Raw genomic sequence first — 22,572 nt, 5'->3', positions numbered from 1 at the left:
AGGCTGACCCCAAACTCCTGATATCAAGCAATCCTGTGCCTCAGCTCCCCAGTAGCTGGGACTACAGGTGTGTACCACTGTGACCAGCTTACATATAACTAAAAACCATAAGGTTTAACAATCATAAATAAGTATCAGGAAATTTGGTAAGGACAATTTATTTCATTGAGACAATTAAATATTAAAATTGTATTTTAAAAAAAAAAATAAATAAAATTGTATTTTATGAGAATTTTCTGAGTTTTAGATCAAATGTTATAATTGAAAACTCTTCTTATTTTAAAGGCAGAAGAGGAGAGAAACTATCATATCTTCTATCAGCTTTGTGCCTCAGCACAATTACCTGAATTTAAAATGCTGCGATTAGGTATGAATATGGCTCTAGACTTATTATATTGGTATTATTTTCGTTTAATACCTGAGTTTCCAAACTAACTTGTTAAAAGAAGTTTATCTCATACTGAAATTTTTATGGATAAAAATGATTTTTAGAAGTCTGCAGTTGGCTTCAGAATGACCCATGGGGTGCGGAAGAAGTGAGTAGTTGTATAAATAGAACAGGATTGGCCTTGGTGTGATGCTTATTAAGATGAGTGATGAGTATGTAGGGGTTCATTATAATAGTCTCTCTACTTTTATGTACGTTTGAAATTTATCTTGAATGAAAGAAAAAAATTTTACTAGTTGGAGGCCTATAGGGTTTCTGATAAGGGAAGTAAAGTGTTTGAGGAAATTGTCATAGCATGTAAATTGGAATTAAACCTTTGGGAAACTACTATACATTTCAACAATTAAGATAAATAAGTCATAAACATAGTTTTGAGTTTTAAATTAAAATATGATTGAAAACAAAAAGGAATATATATACACACATATATATATAATCTCCAGACCTGGACACTTAAATGTTATACGCTGCCTTCAATTCAGAGTGATCATAAGGGTAGAAGTCAAAGCTCTTTCTCAGACTGCAAAACTATTTTCCTTCATTGCAGGAAATGCAAATAGCTTTCATTACACGAAACAGGGAGGTAGCCCAGTGATTGAAGGAGTGGATGATGCAAAGGAGATGGCACACACCAGGCAGGCCTGCACTCTACTAGGTAATGTAATTTTATTCTTCAGCTCTTATAAGCAATAGTGTTTTGTTTTTTCTTTTGGTTGTTGTTATTGTGTGTTTGTGTGTGCACGCACACCATGAGGATTAAACCTAGGGGTGCTTTACTATTGAGCTACATCCCCAGACCTTTTTACTTCTTATTTTGAGACAGGGTCTCACTCACTAAGTTGCTGAGGCTGGCCTTGAATTTATAATCCTCCTGCCTCAGCTTCCTGAGTTGCTGGCATTACAGGTATGAACCACTATATCTGAGAAGCAATAGCTTTTTTTTTTTTTCCTTTTTTATCTTTTTTGGCATCAGGGATTGAACCCAGGAGTGATCAGTCACTGAGCCTCATTTCAGTCTATTTTTAATTTTTAATTTTGAGGCAGGGTTTTTCTAAGTTGCTTAGGGCCCCACTAAATTGCTGAGGCTGGCTTTGAACTTGTGATCCTCCTTTCTCAGCCTCTGAGCGCTGGGATTTCAGGCATGTGCCACCTGCCCAGTGAGCAATTGCTTTTTGCTTAAAGCAAGCTTTGTTTGAAATACTGTTTTGGTTTTGTATTAAGTAGTGAGCATTGCTGGTAGACTTAATATAGTTTATAGAACACATTCAGACAACAATTAAGCAAGGGTTTTAGGGTGATGGAACTATTCTAAAATTAAATTTTGGTAATGGTTGCACAAATTTGTAAATTTACTGAAAATCACTGCTTTGCACACTTATAGCAGCACACGTTTTGTGGTTTGAAAATTATCCCTCCATAAAGTTGTTTTTAAAAACATATTTGAGACATCAGGCAAGGTAACACTAACTAATTTTCTGTGAAAATTTTTACAAAAATCTAGAACCTATAGCTAATAAGATGGGTTTCTCTACAAGCTTGAATTTTCTACGGATTTTCATTATGTTTTTGTTTTTTGTTTGGGGGGTATTTTGTATCTTGGAAAAATGACTATATTGGCATGATAACAGAACATTATATTAAATGTGATTTGGTCCAGTGTTTTTGAAACTGCTAAGATGTTAATGAATGTTAGCTATATATGTGAATAAATTAATTTTTAGAACCATAGTCTATACCTTTTAAAGGTGAATTATTTTTCTTTTAAAAAGAAACATTGCAGGGCCTGGAGTTGTGGCTCAGTGCTTACCTGGCATGTGTGAGGCATTGGGTTTGATTCTCAGCACCACATCTAAATAAATAAATTAAATAAAGGTCCATCAACAACTGAAAAAAAAAAAAGTTTTTTTAAAGCAGAAACTGGGCATGGTGGCGCATGCCTGTAATCCCAGTAGCTCTGGAGGCTAAGGCAGGAAGATCATGAGTTCAAAGCCAGCCTCAACCCTAAGCAACTTAATGAGACCCTTTCTTTAAATAAAATTTTAAAAAGGTCTGGGGGCCCGAGCATGGTGGTATATGCCTGTAATCCCAGTGGCTCAGGAGGATAAAACAGGAGGATCACAAGTTCAAAGTCAGCCTCAGCAATGGTGAGGCGCTAAGCAACTCAGTGAGACATTGTCTCTAAATAGGGCTGGGGATGTAACTCAGTGGTTGAGTGCCCCTGAGTTCAACCCCTGGTACAAAAAAAAAAAAAGCGGGGGGGGGTTGGGGGTATTGCTCAGTGGTTAAGCACCCCTGGGTTCAATCTCTAGTACCAAAACAAACAAACAAACCAAAAAACTGCAGAATATAAATAACTTAAACATTGAGAAGTACCTTTGAATGAGTTAATTTAAAAGCATTTCTAATCACAATATGGTCTAGAACTACTATAGAGCTTGCTGGAAGTATGAAATCTCATTCCTTTTCTTAAACTTGCTGAATCAGAATCTGCTTTTTAACAGATCTATTAGTGATTCATATGCATATTAAAGTTTGAAAAATACTGCTTTACTTCTAGGGCCAAATTATGAATTTGAAAAAGCCATAATGTTGGACATAACATAAACATTCATTATAAGGTCAATTCTCAATTACTGTGTATGATTGCATATTTGGAAATAATCTTACTATAACTTAATTATGTTTAATATTCTGAAAATTTTTTACTTACAGAAAAACAGCCAAATCTGATAAAAGCCAAAAGTTGTCTAGTTTTTTCATCCTGCTTTATACTTCAGCTCCTTCTCCAATGCTGTATTTGGACATTAACTCTTCAGACCAGGGAATAACACCTGTCTGAACATCTCTGATCTTGGGGTCTCTCTGATTTATACTTGGCCTTTAGTTAAAAGAAGTAATTAAATCATTGATTTAAAACAGCCTTATTATTGTGCTATAACTTGCACTTGAAATAAAGATTAATAGAAATGGCAGTAATATTAATAAAATACTTAAATCCAATATGTGACAATGATATGATCATTTGTGTAGTACTTACCACGTGTCACATTGGGTATGCTGTGTGCATTACCTCATTCAATGTTAAAAACACCCTTTGAAGAATTCACTTTTATTCCCATATCTCAAATGAGAAAATGAAAGCATAGAAGGGTGAAGTTACCTGCCCATGTGTATATCCACATTATTGCCCATAATGCTAACTGCTTAATGTTTTAATGTCAACGAAGATGAATGATTGTTAGCTGTGACTCACTATAATGTATATAACATCTGTCAATATTCAAGAATTAACAATAGATTTAAAATTATCTGCTATAATGTTTTGTTGCTATTCTGAAATTAATCACTTACTCATTTACTCTATTTAAGGAATTAGTGAATCTTATCAAATGGGAATTTTTCGAATACTTGCTGGCATCCTTCACTTAGGCAATGTTGCATTTACTTCTCGAGATTCAGACAGCTGCACAATACCTGTAAGTACAGAATGAAATTGGTGTGGTAGAAGTTGAATTGTGTTTTAGTTTTGTTGATTTTTTTTTTGTAGAAGCAATATAATTTAAGTCTCTCTGACATTATCAGAGAGATAATTATCAAAAAGATGTATTATCAAAAATATAAAGCTTGAACTGAGAATAAAGAACATGGGTTTCAATTCTTGGTGCAGTGATTATGTGATTATTATTATTATTTTTTTATTTTTATTTATTTATTTATTGTGTGTGTGTGTGTGTGTGTGTGTGTGTTTAAGAGAGAGAGAGAATGAATGGTCTTGGATACGTGTCTGATTTCTATAACCGAGGGAGAAATACTACATGTAGTTTCATTTGGCCTATTTAACTTTGTGTCTTTAGCTTTGGAGATGTAATATGGTTTAAAAATTATTGAACAGTGCTAAGGGTGTGGGGTGGGAAAGAAACTGACTTATCCCTTTTAGTCTTTTTTTTTTTTTTGTGGCAGGGATGAACTTAGGGGCCATCAACCACTGAGCCACATCCCCAGCCCTATTTTGTATTATATTTAGAGACAGGGTCTCACTGAGTTGCTTAAAGCCTCGCTGTTGCTGAGGCTGCCTTTGCATTTGTGTGTGATCTTCCTGCCTCAGCCTCCCAAGCTGTTGGGATTACAGGCATGTGCCACCGCACCTGGCTTCCTTTTTAATCATATAGAATGTGGTATATGTACATCTTCTGAAATGTATAAATTCTCAGGCTTTGGGCATGGCTCAGTGGGAGAGCTCATGCTTAGTATGTGCAAGGCCCAGGGTTCAATTCCCAGGAGTTAAAAAAAAAAAAGTATGAATTCTAACTTCTCCCCATATCTATCTGTGTGTCTCTCTCTCCATCTCTCAATGTAGGTATCTAGGATAGATAACAGTGATACACAGATGAAATTAGTTACTGTAATATAAATGACCCCATAAGATCATAAACTTGGGTGAATTTAGAGCTATAAGGGAATATATCATGCCCTTGCTTAAATCCTTCAGGATTTCCCATTGTCTTCAGGAATAAGGTAGATACTTTACAGTAGTTCTCCATTACCTATAGTTTTGTTTTTGGTGGTTTCAGTTACTTGTGGTCAACTTTGGCCTGAATATTAAATGTAAAATTCCAGACATAAACAATCATATAGTTTAAATTGTGCACCATTCTGAGTAGTATGATGAAATTTCATGCTGTTCTGCTTCATTCCACCTGGGACATGAATCCTCTCCTTGTCCAGTATATCCATGCTGTATATGCTGCCACCCATTAGTCACTTAGTAGTCATCTCAGTTATCACAGTGCTGTTGAAGTATCACCGTGCTTATGGCCAAGTAACCCTTACATAGTAGGAGCCTAATGATAAGTCACAATGCCTATGTCATTCTTCTCACTTCATCTCACATAGGCATTTTATCATCTCTCATCATCATTGTAAGAAGGGTAAGTACAATATGATCTGATATTTTGAGAGGGAGAGAGATAGTATACTCACATAACTTTTATTATACAATAGTGTTATAATGGTTCTATTTACAATTGTTCTATTATTAGTTGTTGTTAATTTCTTATTGTGCCTAATTTATAAATTAAACTTTATCATATATTTGTATATTTTAAGGAAGAAGTATATATGGTATTTATTTTCCATTAGGAGTCTGCAGATAAGGAGATGTGCTGTACTTGGCATAACATTGAAAGCCCTTTTATGATCAACCTTTGACTTCCTATTCAGTTTACCTCTCATCACTTATCACACTCCAGCCCAGAAATTTACTAACTCAGCTACCTTTCTCTCCTGCCTTTGCTCAGATTCTCTCTGGGGTGTAGGATAACTGTTCTTTCTGGGCAGCTCCTACTGCTAACATATAGCTCTGGCAGCATCTCTTAGCATCACCCTTCTTTCCACTGCTTTCCTTTATCTCAGCTCAAGTATCAATGTTTTATAAAGGTCTCTCTTGCTTGTGTTTAGCCCCTAGGAGTTGAAGTCCTTGTAAATGGGACCGCATTCTTTCTTGGTTGCCTTTTTTCTTTGGATAAGTAGCTCCTCATGTAAAAACAGATTCCCTATTCCTATAAGAAAGAATCTATTCCCTGCCTTTTGTAAATGTAGTAGTTTTGTACTACAATTAGATATATGAAACATAAAATCAACACTTCATGATTTGAAGAGAAACACTATACTATAAATGATTTATTAGTCATAGGGCCATGAGTTAAATGGTAGTGAGCTTTGTTTATGAGAAATTTGATCTACACAATTTCCTTTATGTATAATTTATAATTTCCCTAAGCCATGGATCCTAATTGAGGTGCATGGTACCACTTCCCCCTGCCCCATACATACACACAGGCTCTTCTCCTACTGACAGGTCTTTTTTATTTTTATTTTTATTATTTTGGGGTACTGCAGATTGAACCCAGGAAGTTTCTATCATTGAGCTCTATCCTCTGCCCCTTTTATTTTTTATTTTGAGACAGGTCTTGCTAAGTTGCTAAGACTGACCATGAACTTGCCACCCTCCTACCTGAGCCTTCTGAGTCACTGGTATTATGGGTGTGTGCTACCATGCCCAGCCTTTATGGCAGCTTTTTTAAATTTATTTTTTAAGTTGTAGTTGGACGCAATACCTTTATTTTATTTATTTTTATGTGGTGTTGAGGATTTAACCCAGGCCCTCGCATATGCTAGGCAAGTGCTCTACTGCTGATCCACAACCCCAGCCCCTTTATGGCAGTTTTTTAAAAGACAAAATGAAGATTCTAATTTAATCTCTGATTTTTAAGGAAATATCATTAAACTTTCTTCAAAGGCAGTTTTGTTGTAGTATAATGTGAATTATACCCATTTAAATGGCTTTAAATGTATAATTAAAGTTTTTATTGTATTTATGGATGTTTTTAGCCATCACCATAGTCAATTTAAATATTTTCATTATTTCAAAAAGAGAATCTATACCCTTTACCTGATGCTTCTCTGTTCCTCTATTTTTCTAGCCCTACGTAACCATTGAGTCTACTTTCTGCCTGTATAGACTTGCTTATTCTAGTCATATTAGAAACTGAATCATATAATGTGTATTCTTTCAAAGTCCATCCATGTTATGGCATGTATCAGTATGTCATTTCTTATGGCTCAAAAATTCTGTGTGTGTGTGTGTGTGTGTGTTAATTCTAAGCTGCTTTTTATTTAAGGGAGTTGAGTGAGGTGCTGATTTGTATCTAAAGTGTTACTTGGGAGGAAGGTATTGAAAAGAGGAAGACCACTTAAATGAGAACGACCCAGGGAAGAGGGTGTCAGAAGACCCAGGTTTTAGTGCCAGCTCTGACATAAATTAGCCACGTGATTATTGACAAACTGTTTGTCTCTTGGACCTCATTTCCTCATTTTCCTTTCCACATTTTTTTTGGTGCATTATAGTTGTACATATGATGGGATTTGTTGTTGTTACATATTTGTACATGCTTTCAATATAACAATATAATTTGGCCAATATCAATCCCCAGCACTTCCCCTTTCCTTTCCCCTTTTCCATGTCCTTTACTGACCTCCCTTTGATTTTCATGAGATCCCCCACCCCCACCCATTCTTTTCCTTTTTTCCTCTGTAGCTTCCACAAATGAGAGAAAATATACAACCATTGACCTTCTAAGTTTGGATTATTTCACTTAACGTAATGATCTCAAGTTCCATCCATTTTCCTGCAAATGACATAATTTCATTTTTCTTTATGGCTGAATAAAACTCCATTGTGTATATATACCACGTTTTCTTTATTCATTCATCTTTTGAACATCTAGGCTAGTTCCATAGTTTGGCCATTGTGAATTGTGCTGCTATAAACATGGTTATGCATGTACTACATCATGAAGTATAATTTGAGTTAGGTATTTTGAAGCCTCCAGTGTTGCTTTTCTGGCTTAGAATTGATTTAGCTATTCTGGATCATTTATTCTTCCAAAGGAATTTTAGGAGTCTTTTTTTCTAGTTCTGTGAAAAATGTCACTGGTAATTTTTATGGAGATTGCATTGAATCTGTATTTTGTTTTTAGTAGTATGGCCATTTTAACAGTGTTAATTCTGTCTATTTGTGAGCATGGGAGGTCTTTCCTCCTTCTTTAATTTCTTTCTACAGTTTTCATTATTGAGGTCTTTTACCTCCTTGTTAGATTTATTCCTAAGTTGTTGTTGTTGTGTTGAGGCTATTGTGAATGGGATTGTTTTCCTTTTTTCTTCCTTGGCTTATTCATTGTTGATATATAAGAAAGCTATTGATTTTTATATGTTGATTTTTGTAACCTGCTATTTTGCCAGATTTGTTTATTAGGTTTAGTAGTCTTCTGCTGGAGTTTTTTTGGATCCTCTAAGTGTAAGATCATATCATTTGCCAACAATGATAATTTGACTTCTTTCTTTCCTATTTTTATTCCTTTTACTTTCTTCTCTTGCCTAATTGCTCTGGCTAAAATTTCTAGCATTATATTAAATAGGAGTGGTAAGAATGGACTTCCTTGTCTTGTTCCAGATTTTAAAATAAATGCTTTCAGTGGTTCCCCAATTACTATGAGATTGGCTTTGGGTTTTTTTTGTATATAGCCCTTACGATACTTAGGCAGTTCCTTCCATCCCTAGTTTCTTCAGTGTTTTTATCATGAATGGGTGTTGAATTTTGTCAAAGGCCTTCTCTGCATCTATTGAGATGACTAGGTAGTTTTTGTCCTTAGTTCTGTTTATGTGATAAATTATATTTGTTGATTTCTGTATGTTAAACCATCCTTACATCTCTGGGATAAAGCCAACTTGATCATGATTCTTGTTTTTCATTTAGAGACAACAGTGTTCACCCTGCCTATCCCCCAGGAATGTTATCAGATTCAATTGATATGTGGGTAAAATGTTGAAAAATATAAGGCACTAATATGATTAAATTAAGCAAATATTTATCAAAAAACCTACTCATTCAAAACTACAGAAGAAATTCTAGGTGATACAAGAATACGTAAGTTGTTAAAGTGATTCTCATCTAAAATGTTACTCCAGTAGCATCAAATTTTCTGCCTAAAACCCTTCAGCATCTTCCCATTTCTCTGGGAATACAGACTATCCATGGCATAGCCTCTGCCTTTCTCTTCCCATCTTACACACTCTCACCCACCTTCAATTTTCATATTAGTTGTTTCCCTCCTACCCAGAACCTTTTTCTTTTTTTTTAGCCGTTTCTTCTGCTTAAAAAATTCTTCCTTCACTCTTTAACCCAGAAGCACCTTCCAAATTCCTTCAAATCTCAATTCCATTTTTCAAGGCAACTGTCTCTTGTCTCCCTAAATACAGCACACTCCTCTTGTGTGGACTCAGTGTAGTGTCCTTTTTCTTTGTAGTATTTAGGGAGCAATCATTTATTTCCCCCAGTGACTATAAGTTCTAGGAGGAAATGAACCATGTCTATTTTTGTTTAATGGAGTACAGTGGCCATTTAGTAAATATTTATTGACTAGATGACTGATTTTCTGATTGACTAAATAAATGTAGTGTGCCCTAAGACAAATACAGAGAGCTCTATAAAAAATCAAAGAAGAGGTAATTTTTTTCAATGAGCCCTAACAGATATTATGTCACCCAGATGCCAGTTTGAATAATGATTGTGATTATTATCACAGATCAGGTGTGAATGATCTTGATGTTTATTACATCAAAGATATTGCTGAGTTTTACTTGATTTTTTTTGTTAATATTTTTCAGGAAATTCTTATTTGATTGGTCTGGTCATAGGAAGTAACCCATTCTCTTTTGGCAGCCCAAGCATGAACCTCTCAGCATCTTCTGTGATCTCATGGGTGTGGATTATGAGGAGATGTGTCATTGGCTTTGCCATCGGAAGCTGGCTACTGCCACAGAGACATACATCAAGCCCATCTCCAAGCTGCAGGCCACAAATGCCCGTGATGCTTTAGCCAAGCACATATATGCCAAGCTCTTTAACTGGATTGTAGATCATGTCAATCAGGCTCTGCATTCTGCTGTTAAGCAGCACTCTTTTATTGGCGTGCTGGACATTTATGGGTGAGTATTTTGGCTTATTGGTCTGCCAGAGAGCATTTCTTTGTGGAGAGTATTTAGTCACTCTGAATGGGAATTTAATTTTATCTCATACTGGTGAGGAGAGGAAAACCCTACCTATGGCAAGTCAGGAGTACCTTTATGATGGTGATATGCTGTGATTAAAATTTAACTAAAACAACAACAAAAACTTAGCTTGGCTCTAGAGCTAATTTAATAAAGTAATGGGTGGAATAAATTGTTTTTCAGACTCTCATGTGAGAAATTATCACTGAATATTTAAAAATCTAATTTCACTTGCTAATTTGTTTTCTGTGGATACCTTCCTTAACCGTGTAAACCCATTTTATACAGTGTGCTTATTTTATACTTGATTTTTCATTCTCTGGTTCAGTTTTTCAGAAGAACTTATAAGGTTCCCTTCTATGTATGTGTAACACTCTGAGTCTATAAATTGATAGGAGCAATGACTTATTATAATTCTGTTGTTCCTCTCAGGAGATGAATGAGCCTCAAAAACTCATAGTTTTGAACACCTTTTCATGCTGGGAACTCTAAATAAAATTCTCTGCCTCATAGCAGGTACTCATCTGTTGGGCACATTTTCCATATTTCTGACTTATAAACATTTATCTTAATTGCTGTGTGAAGAAAGTTGCACAGTGTTAGAGTACTTCCTATTTCTTTCTTCCTAATGAGTACATTTTGAATATTTTAAAACTATTCCTTTTCTCCCTTTCCTATTTTATTTTTGGTATTACAGATTCGAAACATTTGAGATAAATAGTTTTGAGCAGTTTTGTATAAATTATGCAAATGAAAAACTACAGCAGCAATTCAACATGGTAAGAATGTTCTTCTTTGAATAATAATTCTGCTATAAATTATCTCTTTAATTCCTGGTCTTTGTTTAAAGTCTGGCCCCTGAGATGAAGTCCTGAATTTTAAGTATGATATGAGTTTTAGAACAACTAAACAGTTAGAACTAATGATTAAAAAATGATGCTACATTTAGAAAAATATTTGGAAGTCATCCATTGTCTGAGAATGATGAGAGTTTGGGGCAAATAAATTGAGTGAGAGAAGCAGGAGTGGTATTACCAACATAGGAAATATAAAGCTTTGAACCTAGGGATATCTTTCATTTTGTCTTTCTGAAATTAATTGTATGTGGTGTTATGACAGCCTTAACTCTTACTTTCTATATTAGCAAGGTGTCAAAACTAAACATGAGAATTTCATGTATTCTTTTTTCAACAGTCTAAGCCATTCTCACTGAGACAATGGCAATGGGAATATTTTGAGAGTGACTCTTGTGAAGAAGTAATATCAAATATCCCACAGTGGTGGGAGATCTGAAGGTACTTAAAAATGAGGGGCAGCAGATTATATAATTGTGAAGGGCAGAGGCCTCAGAGGTGAACTGCTTGGGTTGGAATCCCATTCTGTCTTTATTATCCAGGAGACATTGGGACCTCCCTGGACCTTAGCTTCCTCATCTGTAAGATGGAGATGAAAATAGTTCCCCCCACATATGGTTTTATGGGTTAAATGAGTTGGGATACATAAACTGCTCCTCACATGTCAAGCACAGTTCAAAGTACAAAATTAGGGGTAGTTATTAGTATTGATGAAAGAGAATGTTAAGAATGAGCCACTGAGTACTGGGAAATATGGCTCAGTGGGAGAGTATGTATTTAGCATGTGTGAGTTCAATCCCCAGCACGCGTACACACACACACACACACACACACACACCAGTACACACACACATACACAATCAAGCAAAAAAAAAGGAGGGGGGAGAAGGAAAAGAAAGGGGTGGACCACCCATAGGAATTGGTTGATAGAAGAAAAGAGAGCTAAAGGATAGGAAAGGTTGCTTCATCTTATGAAAAGAGATGTAAAGTGGTATGAGTGGTCTGTGGTCCATAGTTGATAAAAAAAAAATAAAAGTTTAAGCAAATTATTTTAAGTTACAAAATTGACTAAAAAAAGAGAATCCAAAAATAGTAATATTGGGAAGATAACAAAGGAGCAGCAGAGAGGGTGATGTATATGAACTTAGCTTCATCAGAAAGTTAACAGTTTCAAATTGATAAATCAGAAAGCAACTGATACGTATATTCTTTAGAAATATGTAAGTAAACATCAGAATAAATAGCTAAAAGAATTAAAAATTTTTGCCTGCTTTCTGTCTCTATTCACCACTTATTCCTCTCGCTTTTCCCTCACACCTCCCCATTATGTTATATTTTAATTTTTCTATGCATAATTGCTCCACTCCCTCTTACTATGAGATGGCTTATTCTCTCTTCTAGTTTGTATATATTATCTCCACCTCAACATTTCTTCTTTTCCATTTACTTCAGACTTCCTATAGAGATAGCAGTGGTTGGAATGCTCTTCACATCTTCTTAACTTGCTCACCTCCCACTCATCTTGGATTCTTTCAGCTTCTGCTCCCACTGCTAATTGCCTAATTGTTTCTTTGTTTTCTAATTCAGATACCTGAGAAAGTGAACCAATTAGCCCCAATCATTTTTTTTCATCTGAGATGTCTAGCAATAAAGTGCCCTCATGTACCCATACTTGGTTTAGTGAGCTGTGACCAGAAACATGGGGTTTCACAGTAAAGGACTTAGCTGCATAGGCTGCTCCCTGAGCTGAGGCCATGGATGTGGGCAGTTGGCATAAGAAATACTGTGGGAGCCAGGTGCAGTGGCACAGGCCTATAATCCCAGGGGCTTAGGAGGCTGAGGCAGAAGGATCTCAAGTTCAAAGCCAGCCTCAGCAATTTAGTGAGGCCTAAGCAACTCAGTAAGACCCTCTCTCTAAATAAAATACTAAAAAGGACTGGGGATGTGGCTTAGTGGTTTAGTCCCTAATTAAAAAAAAAAAAAAGAAAAGAAAAGAAAGAAAGAAATGTTGTGGGCATATTTAGTGCTTAGAAGCATTCCTATATTGACAAGGATCTCTTGACGTATTGAACCTCATGCCCACATTCCTTGATAATTGAGCACCCCAAATATTTGAGCCCCTCGGCTTTATGGAGTTTTCTAGAATAGATATAAAGATTTGTATGAGAAATAATCTCTATTTAAAGCTTAGAGCAGTGCTTCTGATGTCAGCATGAAGACTACATATAAACTAATGAAAAACGTAAAAAGTTCATTGTTTTGGAAGATATTAGTGCTATCAGGACACTGCTAATATATGATGCCTTATTTATTTTCTGATTAATCAAAAGAACAGAATAAAATTGCTAATTAGCATGACAAATACTCTATGGATGACCTTTTTATGTTTTGTTTTAACTAAGGCTTCTTATAGCTGCTTAAAGTGCAAAGGACATTCCAATAAAAGTAAAATAAAATGGGAAAGTTCCAGATGCATGGAACTATATATTAGAAATCTCTGTGTCACCTGTTTCGTAGGACTTGGTATCTTAGAAAATATGTGTTATGTGGTCATAGCCACAAAAAGATAATCTTCCTAGAAAAATAGCAAGATGTGTGAGAGAACCAAAGAAGATAAAAGAGACAAGTAAATAACAGCAGAAACTTGGAAGAACAGATAATGGTCATTAGCATCCATAGAAACAGAAAGTTGTGTATCAGCTGCACGGTTAGAGCACATCCTGGCACAAACTGTGGCAGATTGCCCTTCCCATCTAGGGCAGCTCTGCTCCTCTGCACCTTCAAAGCTCAGAGCACAAGCCTTTCTTTAGGGAAACCTACCCTGATCATCCTGTAACCAAACTAGATGAGGATTCTTGCCCTCATAGTTTATATTATTTTCCTTTTTAATATTATTCCTTGTGATTATTTGATTTCTGTGTTCATCTACCACCAGTCTCCTGTTGTTGTCTGTGTTGTTGACTATATGCTGTGACTGACACATAGTATGTAGTCAATATATATTTTTGATTAAACGAATGAACAGAGATCAGAAGCAATGGTGTGGGTTGTCGCTGAAGATTTTTAGCAGAAATAGCAATGGATTGGTAGTACTTGTGTAGCTGCTTGCAGTATTGGATAAAGAATTTAGAAAAGTGAGCCACTTATTCCCTGAAAGAGGAGAATAATCAAGGCAGACACACACACACACAAAAAAAACCATACGTTAATCTAATTTTGAGGCATGTTGTACTTCAGCACCACAATCCCTTAAGAAATTATTTTGTTGTGCTCAAAGCATTGCCCCGTACTGTTCAGTAGTCTAGAGGGCATTCACTCTGCATAGTTGTTCAATGCCAGCTTAGAGATTCCTGTGTCCTGTGTCGTTAGCAGCCCTATATAATTGCTTAAGGAGCCAAAAGTAGAAAGTGCAGTTTTAGAAATATACATAATAAAAAATCACAAAGACTGCTTACATTTATCAGCTACTTAAAACATTTACATGCCTAGATCTGCTTCTTCACTAAGGATCTGATATAGCTGAGGTTTTGCTTTCTGTGGTTTTAATTTACTTTCTCTGTGTATAAATGGTGCTTCTCCCATGAGATTACTGTTGCTAGTAGCCACAAACTATCTCCAGTTTTCTTGGTATCCTCTTAGTATTTTATAGAAACATTGTTGTTTTTTTTTTACTACATTCTTTATGATAACAATCCAAAAATGACTGCATTTTTCTTTTTCATTTCAGCACGTTTTCAAATTGGAACAAGAGGAATACATGAAAGAACAAATTCCATGGACACTCATAGATTTTTATGATAATCAGCCTTGTATTAATCTTATAGAATCTAAACTGGGCGTTCTAGATTTGCTGGATGAGGAATGCAAGGCGAGTATGATTTTTGGGGGGAATTTAGACTGTCAAATAGATGCATCAAGATCAGGAGGCAAGTAGGTTCAAGCAGACATTTATTAGTAACATGAAATGCCATTGTGGCAACAAGTGAGAGTCTTCATTCTAAAGGGACACTAGACCCCAAGGATTCTAGTTATAAATGAAACTTTTATTTTCAGCTGATTATAGGTTATGTAGAAAATTGGTAGATAGTATTGCTACCAATTTTTGTTGCTTTTTTAAATCAATTTTCTTATATTTAGAACTCTGTTGGAGACAGAATGTATTTAAATAAATACAAGAAATTGCACAAAATATATTTTGAATAATAGTTCTAAGTAGCCATAATTTTTTTGTCATCATCACTATTATTTATCTTTTATTAAGGAATTGCTATATATAAGGCTTAATCCAAGTATGTTAAAGGAATTTTCTCAAATGTAGGAGGTAAGCTCTCCTTATCATTAGGAAACCAGCTGGGAAATGTCAAGTCATTTATATAATATCCAGAAGGATGAGAATATGAGCAGTGATCTAGGTGGAGTTATTATTTAGGGAAACAATTGTCACTGGTAATACCTACAGCTTGAGACCACACTCTTGATGATGACATTTGTTGTTTAAGGCAACTATGATAAGTTGTCTTTTAGTTGGAATTCAATAAAATACATTAAAAATGAAATATGTTAAAGTAAAGGATAATCTATTTGTGATTTTAGTCTTTTTTGTTCTTTGTAGATATTCATGATAGTAGAGTGTATATTTTGACAAACTATACATACATGGAGTAAAAATTATTCTAATTAGGATCCCATTCTTGTGGTTATAGGAAAGTTATGTCTGATTCATTCTACTGTCTTTCCTATTCCCTTCTTCCCTCCCTTTCCTCATTCCCCTTTCTCTAATACACTGAAGTTTTATTCTTCTCTCCCCAGCCCTGGTTGTGTGTTAGCATCTGAATATCAAAGAGAACATTTGATCTTGGGTTTTGGGAACTGGCTTACTTCACTTAGCATGATCGTCTCCAGATTCATCCATATACTGGCAAAAGTCATAAAGTCATTCCTTTTTATACCTGAGTAATATTTCATTGTGTATGTATACCACATTTTCTTTATCCGTCCATTTGTTGAAGGGCACCTAGGTTGGTTTCATAGCTTAGCTCTAAATAGCCATAAGTTAAAAATTGACTAGTCATTCTTTATTATGGACATAGGTGATAAGATGGAGTTTAGTCTTTTTTTTTTTTTTTAATTTTTATTGTTGGTTGTTCAAAACATTACATAGTTCTTGATATATCATATTTCACATTTTGATTCAAGTGGGTTATGAACTCCCATTTTTACCCCGTATACAAATTGCAGAATCACATCAGTTATACATCCATTGATTTACATATTGCCATACTAGTGTCTGTTGTATTCTGCTGCCTTTCCTATCCTCTACTATCCCCCCTCCCCTCCCCTCCCCTCCCCTCTTCTCTCTCTACCCCCTCTACTGTCATTCATTTCTCCCCCTTGTATTATTTTCCCCTTTCCCCTCACTTCCTCTTGTATGTAATTTTGTATAACCCTGAGGGTCTCCTTCCATTTCCATGCAATTTCCCTTCTCTCTCCCTTTCCCTCTCACCTCTCATCCCTGTTTAATGTTAATCTTCTTCTCATGCTCTTCGTCCCTACTCTGTTCTTAGTTACTCTCCTTATATCAAAGAAGTCATTCAAGGAGCTTGATATCAAATCAGAGACACGGCGTCTGATAGAAGAAAAAGTTGGCTACGATCTACATACTGTGGGGTCGGGCTCCAAATTCCTCAATAGGACACCCATAGCACAAGAGTTAATAACTAGAATCAACAAATGGGACTTACTCAAACTAAAAAGTTTTTTCTCAGCAAAAGAAACAATAAGAGAGGTAAATAGGGAACCTACACCCTGGGAACAAATCTTTACTCCTCACACTTCAGATAGAGCCCTAATATCCAGAGTATACAAAGAACTCAAAAAAATTAGACAATAAGATAACAAATAACCCAATCAACAAATGGGCCAAGGACCTGAACAGACACTTCTCAGAGGAGGACATGCAATCAATCAACAAGTACATGAAAAAATGCTCACCATCTCTAGCAGTCAGAGAAATGCAAATCAAAACCACCCTAAGATACCATCTCACTCCAGTAAGATTGGCAGCCATTATGAAGTCAAACAACAACAAGTGTTGGCGAGGATATGGGGAAAAGGATACACTTGTACATTGCTGGTGGGACTGCAAATTGGTACAGCCAATTTGGAAAGCAGTATGGAGATTTCTTGGAAAGCTGGGAATGGAACCACCATTTGACCCAGCTATTCCCCTTCTTGGTCTATTCCCTAAAGACCTAAAAAGAGCATGCTACAGGGACACTGCTACATCGATGTTCATAGCAGCACAATTCACAATAGCAAGACTGTGGAACCAACCTAGATGCCCTTCAATAGACGAATGGATAAAATAATGTGGCATTTATACACAATGGAGTATTACTCTGCATTAAAAAATGACAAAATCATAGAATTTGCAGGGAAATGGATGGCATTAGAGCAGATTATACTAAGTGAAGCTAGCAAATCCCTAAAAAACAAATGCCAAATGTCTTCTTTGATATAAGGAGTTTAGTCTTAATATCTGATGATGCACCATGTTAGAAAAAATAGTGGATCCCCAGCTTTACTACTATCTGAGTCATCTTAGGCAAATAACCTATACTTTCACTTAATCTTTCTTTAGTTTATATGCAATAAGTTACACCTTATCATAGGTTGATCCATGTAAGCCTCCAGATTTCCTACAACATTAAGAAGGTATGTAATAAAAAAGTGCTCAGCCTCACTTGAAATTAAAATAAAATGCAAAGAAAAGCAAAGATGGTAACCTGCTTTTTACCCATTACATGGGTAAGTTAGACCTGATACCTTTCATTTGATATTGCTAAATGAATACTGTATCTGTACAATAAGGATAAGAATTAATACAACATACTTAAGATGAAATTTGACAACAATTCTCAGAATCATAAATACATGTATCTTTTTACTGCTTAGATTTCAATCTATGAATATACTTGTGAAAGTATCCAAGGTATATACATATAAGAAGAAAACTGTGGCAGTTATTATAATAACAAAAAACAATAACAACCTAGTGGCCATAAATAAAAGAATTATTAAGAAGAAAAAAAGGCAAGGAGTACGTAGAATGAGCCCATTCATGTACATGTCTTAAAAGAGATAATAAAGTTGAGAAAACAACAAGGGGAGACCCTCCATTTCATATCTTTCTGTATGTAAATGTTACCTTTATTTAACACAAATTTAAAATTTAAAAATACATATTACTATATCCGTGATATTAATCTTATAAGACCTTTGTTTTAAAAACAGATCAAATATTTATTTGATGATTTCTAGTATGGGCAGATTGTCACCCAAAGATGGCTGGGTTACCTGTGGAAAGCGCTTGGTCTAGCTCTTCATTAGTAATTGGTTTTGGGGCCTATTGGAGAGAAATGTAGAAGAAATGAATTCCTAAACTGAATATAGAATATAGGTAAAGCCAAAAAGTGACCTTTTCGCAGTTGATGCAACAGAAGAGTCTCAATATTCAGTTTCTTTTCTTTCTTTCTTTTTCTCCCTCAATGTAGATGCCTAAAGGTACAGATGACACTTGGGCCCAAAAATTGTACAACACACATTTGAACAAATGTGCGCTCTTTGAAAAGCCTCGCCTGTCAAACAAAGCTTTCATCATCCAACATTTTGCTGACAAAGTAAGGAAGCTTTGTATATTTTTTTTATTTTTGAATACGTAAGTGAAGGAAAAAAATAATAATCAAGAAATATTGTTTTTTTTTCTTTGCTGATGCTTGCATTTTTTGAGGGCTTACAGAAAAAGCAGTCTTCAGTATTGGCTTGTTGGTTTTCTCTTCCTTTAACTTAAATTGAATTATATATGAAATAAATAGGGGTCTAGTCTTCTTTCAAGAAGTTGGAATTCCAGGAAACTCTGAAAACCAGCTTCCTGGGAATCTCCCTCAGGGGTTGAGGACTTTCTGAGTTTACCTTAGTCCTGACTGGAAACCTTAAAATGAACATAAGTTCACCTAAGGGTTTTGTAGTACAGGATGTAAAGCTCCTCTAGTGACAGACTGTTCAGGTTGCTGGGGTTTTGAAAGAGAAATCTTCTATTCTCAAGGAATCCCACTTTACCAAATCAACAGTATTTCCCCCAGCTTCTTCCTCTATCCATCATTAATTTTTTTCACCTCTTTCCAATCCAACAGCCATGTGTTCCTTTTGATCCTATCTCCCACTTTAATCTCTTCTTTCCCAAAAGAAAACATTCCACTGAATAGTGGACTAGCTTGGAAGGCGATATAATGGGTCAGCCTGGGATGAACTTTCTTTGGCCAGCGTGGGGGAAGAGGATCAACTTCTTATGAGTCTGCTTACCCATAAATTGAGAGGATTATTTAGACCACAATTAATCAGCAAGCACTACCACTATTCCCTAGAAAAACAGTTATGGAATGGTACCAATATTTTAGCAAAAAACTGATGAGAGCTTGTCATGTAACCTGAGCTAATACATATTTTTGTTGTTGATGATATAATATCTATTCAAAAGTGCTATCAGTTAAGGAGATTTTTCCATGTGTTTTCAGGTGGAATACCAGTGTGAAGGCTTTCTTGAAAAGAATAAAGACACTGTTTTTGAGGAACAAATTAAAGTTCTTAAGTCAAGCAAGGTAACCATAGACAGGTTTTTCTAATCAGTATATATTCAATAAAATGTTAATTATGCACTAGTTTTTGTTGTTTTTTTGTTTGTTTTGCAGTACTGGGGTTGAGATTGAATCCAAGGGCACTCTACCACTGAGCTATATCTGTATCTCCAGCCCTTTTTATTTTTGTTTTCAGAGAGGATTTTGCTAAGTTGCCCAGGCTGGCCTTAAACTTGTGATCTTCCTGCCTCAGGCTCCTCAGTCGCTGGGATTACAGGTGTGCATCACCATGCCCAGCTTTAAGCATTAGCATTTTAACAATAAAAATGATTTTTCCAACAAAATCTGTTTTACTTACAGTTTTTAATTCACCAGTATATAACACTTACTGTGTATCAGGTTCTGTTCTAAAAGCCTTGCAAATATTAACACATCTAATCTTTATAATGAGGGGTATTATCATTACTCTTATCTTACAGATGAGGTATCTGAGGCACAGGGACTTCATGGCTAGTGAGTTTTTAAGCCACATTAAAACGCAAGCTGTCTTGCTCAGGGTCTGCTCTTAACCACTATGCATTGTGGTCTTTCAGTTTTAAGTGAAATTATTGCCTCCACCATGGTCTTCTCTCTTGTGTGCCTTTGTGAGAGACTATGAGAGAAAACAGGTTTTTTTGCTATGTCATTTTGAAGGGATGTGCCAGAATTGTGGCCTCATGTACTTCATGCTGATGGAGATTGAGCTCAGAATCATTGTTGAATCTAATTCCAGGTATAACTTTGAAGTTATTTTTCTTAAGGACAGACACTAGAAACACTGCCTTCCAGTGGGAAAAGAATATTCCAGATGGCGAAAACAATGAGGTCTACAATACCTCATTAGGTTGATCCCAACTGCACCCTTCAACTTAATCTGGAAAGGATGAGAGGACCTCTCACTTTCATCCTACAGGGTACAAACCAGGCAGCCAACTACTTATTTGGGCCAATATTCATTTTAAAAAGTAAAAATCTTCATGTGAATTTGTCTAAATGACTGTTACACTTTGTTTTTCTAATTTATTCTAAAAAGCATTTTAACTTCAATGGAATTGCGTATGAACATTCTAAATCTTGTTTTTGAAACTAAAATGTTTGCTTTCCGTTATTTTGATAATATAAAGATCACATGAAGACCAAATTCCAGTTTTAACCCCCAGAAAATAATGAGTCAAAGTGTCTATAGAAAAAGATAATTTTTTTCTTTAATTAATGCTTTATAGCTTACAGGATCAATGTGTAAGGAAATTTTCATAGTGCCAATCTTTAAGTATTAAACAGGTGAAGATCTTTGTCATTTTGATTTATGAACATTGCTATAAACCATGAAATTCTATTGTTAATATTTGGCCAAAGTAATTTAGCTTAAACAAAATACAGGTTCTCATTCTTGAGGCACCCATAATCAGTTGTCTTTATTTTGACTTAATTTAATTTTCTTAACCATCAGAAATTATCTCTGTGTTCTAGTGAGTCATTTGAAGTGACTGCCAGTCTGTGCAGCATTGCTGCAGTTGAAGTGAGGACAGTGTATGATTTACCTAACATAGTTTGATGACCTTCTTGCTCCCATTCTTTTCAGAAACCCAAGCTGCAGGTATAAACTTCATAATTTCTCTGCACTGGATAGGAAGCAAATATAACATAATGTTCTCTTGGAAATACCAAATGATTAATATTTGTGTTGTGTTTTGAATATAATTTTTTTGTGGTAACACAGTGTGAAGTCCGTGTCTGTTTTAGCTATGCTTTACTTGAGATAGCAATTAGATAGCCAGGTAGACATGTCATGTAGAAATTTGGAAATGAAAGCACACAAGAGGTTAAGTCAGAGCAGGTGATAGGAATTTAGTAGGGTTTAGAAATAGATGACATGTTTTAGTACTGGGGGTCAAACCCTGAGGCACTCTATTCCTTAGCTACACCCCCAACCCATTTTTTTTTTTTTTAATTTTGAGACAGGTCTCACTGAGTTTCTCAGGCTGGCCTCAGATTTGTAATCCTCTTACTTTTGTTTCCCAAGTAGCTAGGATTATAGGTGCACCACTGTGCCCAGCCTCTACCTGTATTTTTATAGCATTTATTTTACCTTTCTCTCATATTTTCAGTTCCTAACTCAAATGTTGATTATTTCTGGAATGTGATTCTGACAGGAGTTATCTAAAGCAAGAGATTCTCTACTTGTTGAAAATATTAATAATGTTTTGTCTATGAAGGCTTACTTTTGAGTGTAGGTTCAGAGTGTAATTGCTTTTTACTGTTTCTGACCCAGTTTAAGATGCTACCAGAACTATTTCAAGATGATGAAAAGGCCATTAGTCCAACCTCAGCTACCTCTTCAGGGCGTACACCCCTCACCCGCATTCCTGCAAAGGCCACCAAGGGCAGACCAGGCCAGACAGCCAAAGAGCACAAGAAAACAGTGGGGCATCAGGTGAGTTCAGGGAGCTGCTGCTGCCACACTCCTCCTTTGCTCACCTGAAGCCTCAGGTCTTCTTTCTTTAGCTTCCAGGTGGGATTCTCAGGTGAGAAGAGTCTGGAGCTTCCACTGTGAGAAAAAATAACACTGCTCACTCATACTTCTCTCTGCCAACTCTAGATCCACGCCTCTGTGTCTGCCTTCCCCAAAACAATTTTCTCTATGTCTTGATTCTTTTAGTGCATATCATCTCTCTCAGACCACTGCTTTCTTTACTTCATTCTCTGGTTGCTTTGTCTCTGTATTTATACAGAGCAACAGTTATCTCCTTCAGTACAAGAAAGTGCCTTCTCCTTCCTTTGATGTCTTATGCCCTGTAGGGAGTGGGAAATATTATATGCTTGCTTAGTGCCTAAATGTAGGGTAAAGGCTTTGGAAGGGAGGTTAAGCACTAAAAAACATACTGTGTTTTCCTGTGTGAGACCCTGTTCCAGTGTAGATCAGAGCAGGACTTGACATGAGTCCACAGCCTCTAGTCCTGATTTCATGTCCCTAATGGTAACTCCTTTC

General features: G+C 35.8%; 1 protein-coding gene across 4 annotated transcripts in view; it reads left to right on the top strand.

Moving 5' to 3' along the window:
• Myo5a (myosin VA) overlaps positions 1–22,572 on the top strand; it is a 205,107-nt gene that overhangs the window by 99,087 nt on the left and 83,448 nt on the right. For all 4 annotated transcript variants that reach the window (XM_046461281.2, XM_046461280.2, XM_046461279.2 and 1 more), the window contains exons 7-15: positions 286–367; positions 996–1,103; positions 3,818–3,924; positions 9,729–9,994; positions 10,755–10,836; positions 14,639–14,779; positions 18,465–18,590; positions 19,485–19,568; positions 21,856–22,017. In XM_046461281.2, coding sequence (XP_046317237.1) covers positions 286–367; positions 996–1,103; positions 3,818–3,924; positions 9,729–9,994; positions 10,755–10,836; positions 14,639–14,779; positions 18,465–18,590; positions 19,485–19,568; positions 21,856–22,017 — 1,158 coding nt within the window. The remainder of the gene's footprint in view (positions 1–285; positions 368–995; positions 1,104–3,817; positions 3,925–9,728; positions 9,995–10,754; positions 10,837–14,638; positions 14,780–18,464; positions 18,591–19,484; positions 19,569–21,855; positions 22,018–22,572) is intronic.

Source organism: Marmota monax, unplaced genomic scaffold, assembly GCF_021218885.2.
Source record: "Marmota monax isolate L192 unplaced genomic scaffold, Marmota_monax_Labrador192_F-V1.1 WCK01_AAM20220418_F8-fsc00001, whole genome shotgun sequence".
Classification (NCBI taxonomy): domain Eukaryota; kingdom Metazoa; phylum Chordata; class Mammalia; order Rodentia; family Sciuridae; genus Marmota; species Marmota monax.
Note: the sequence above shows the minus strand (reverse complement) of the source record. Positions and strands in the feature narration are given on the sequence as shown.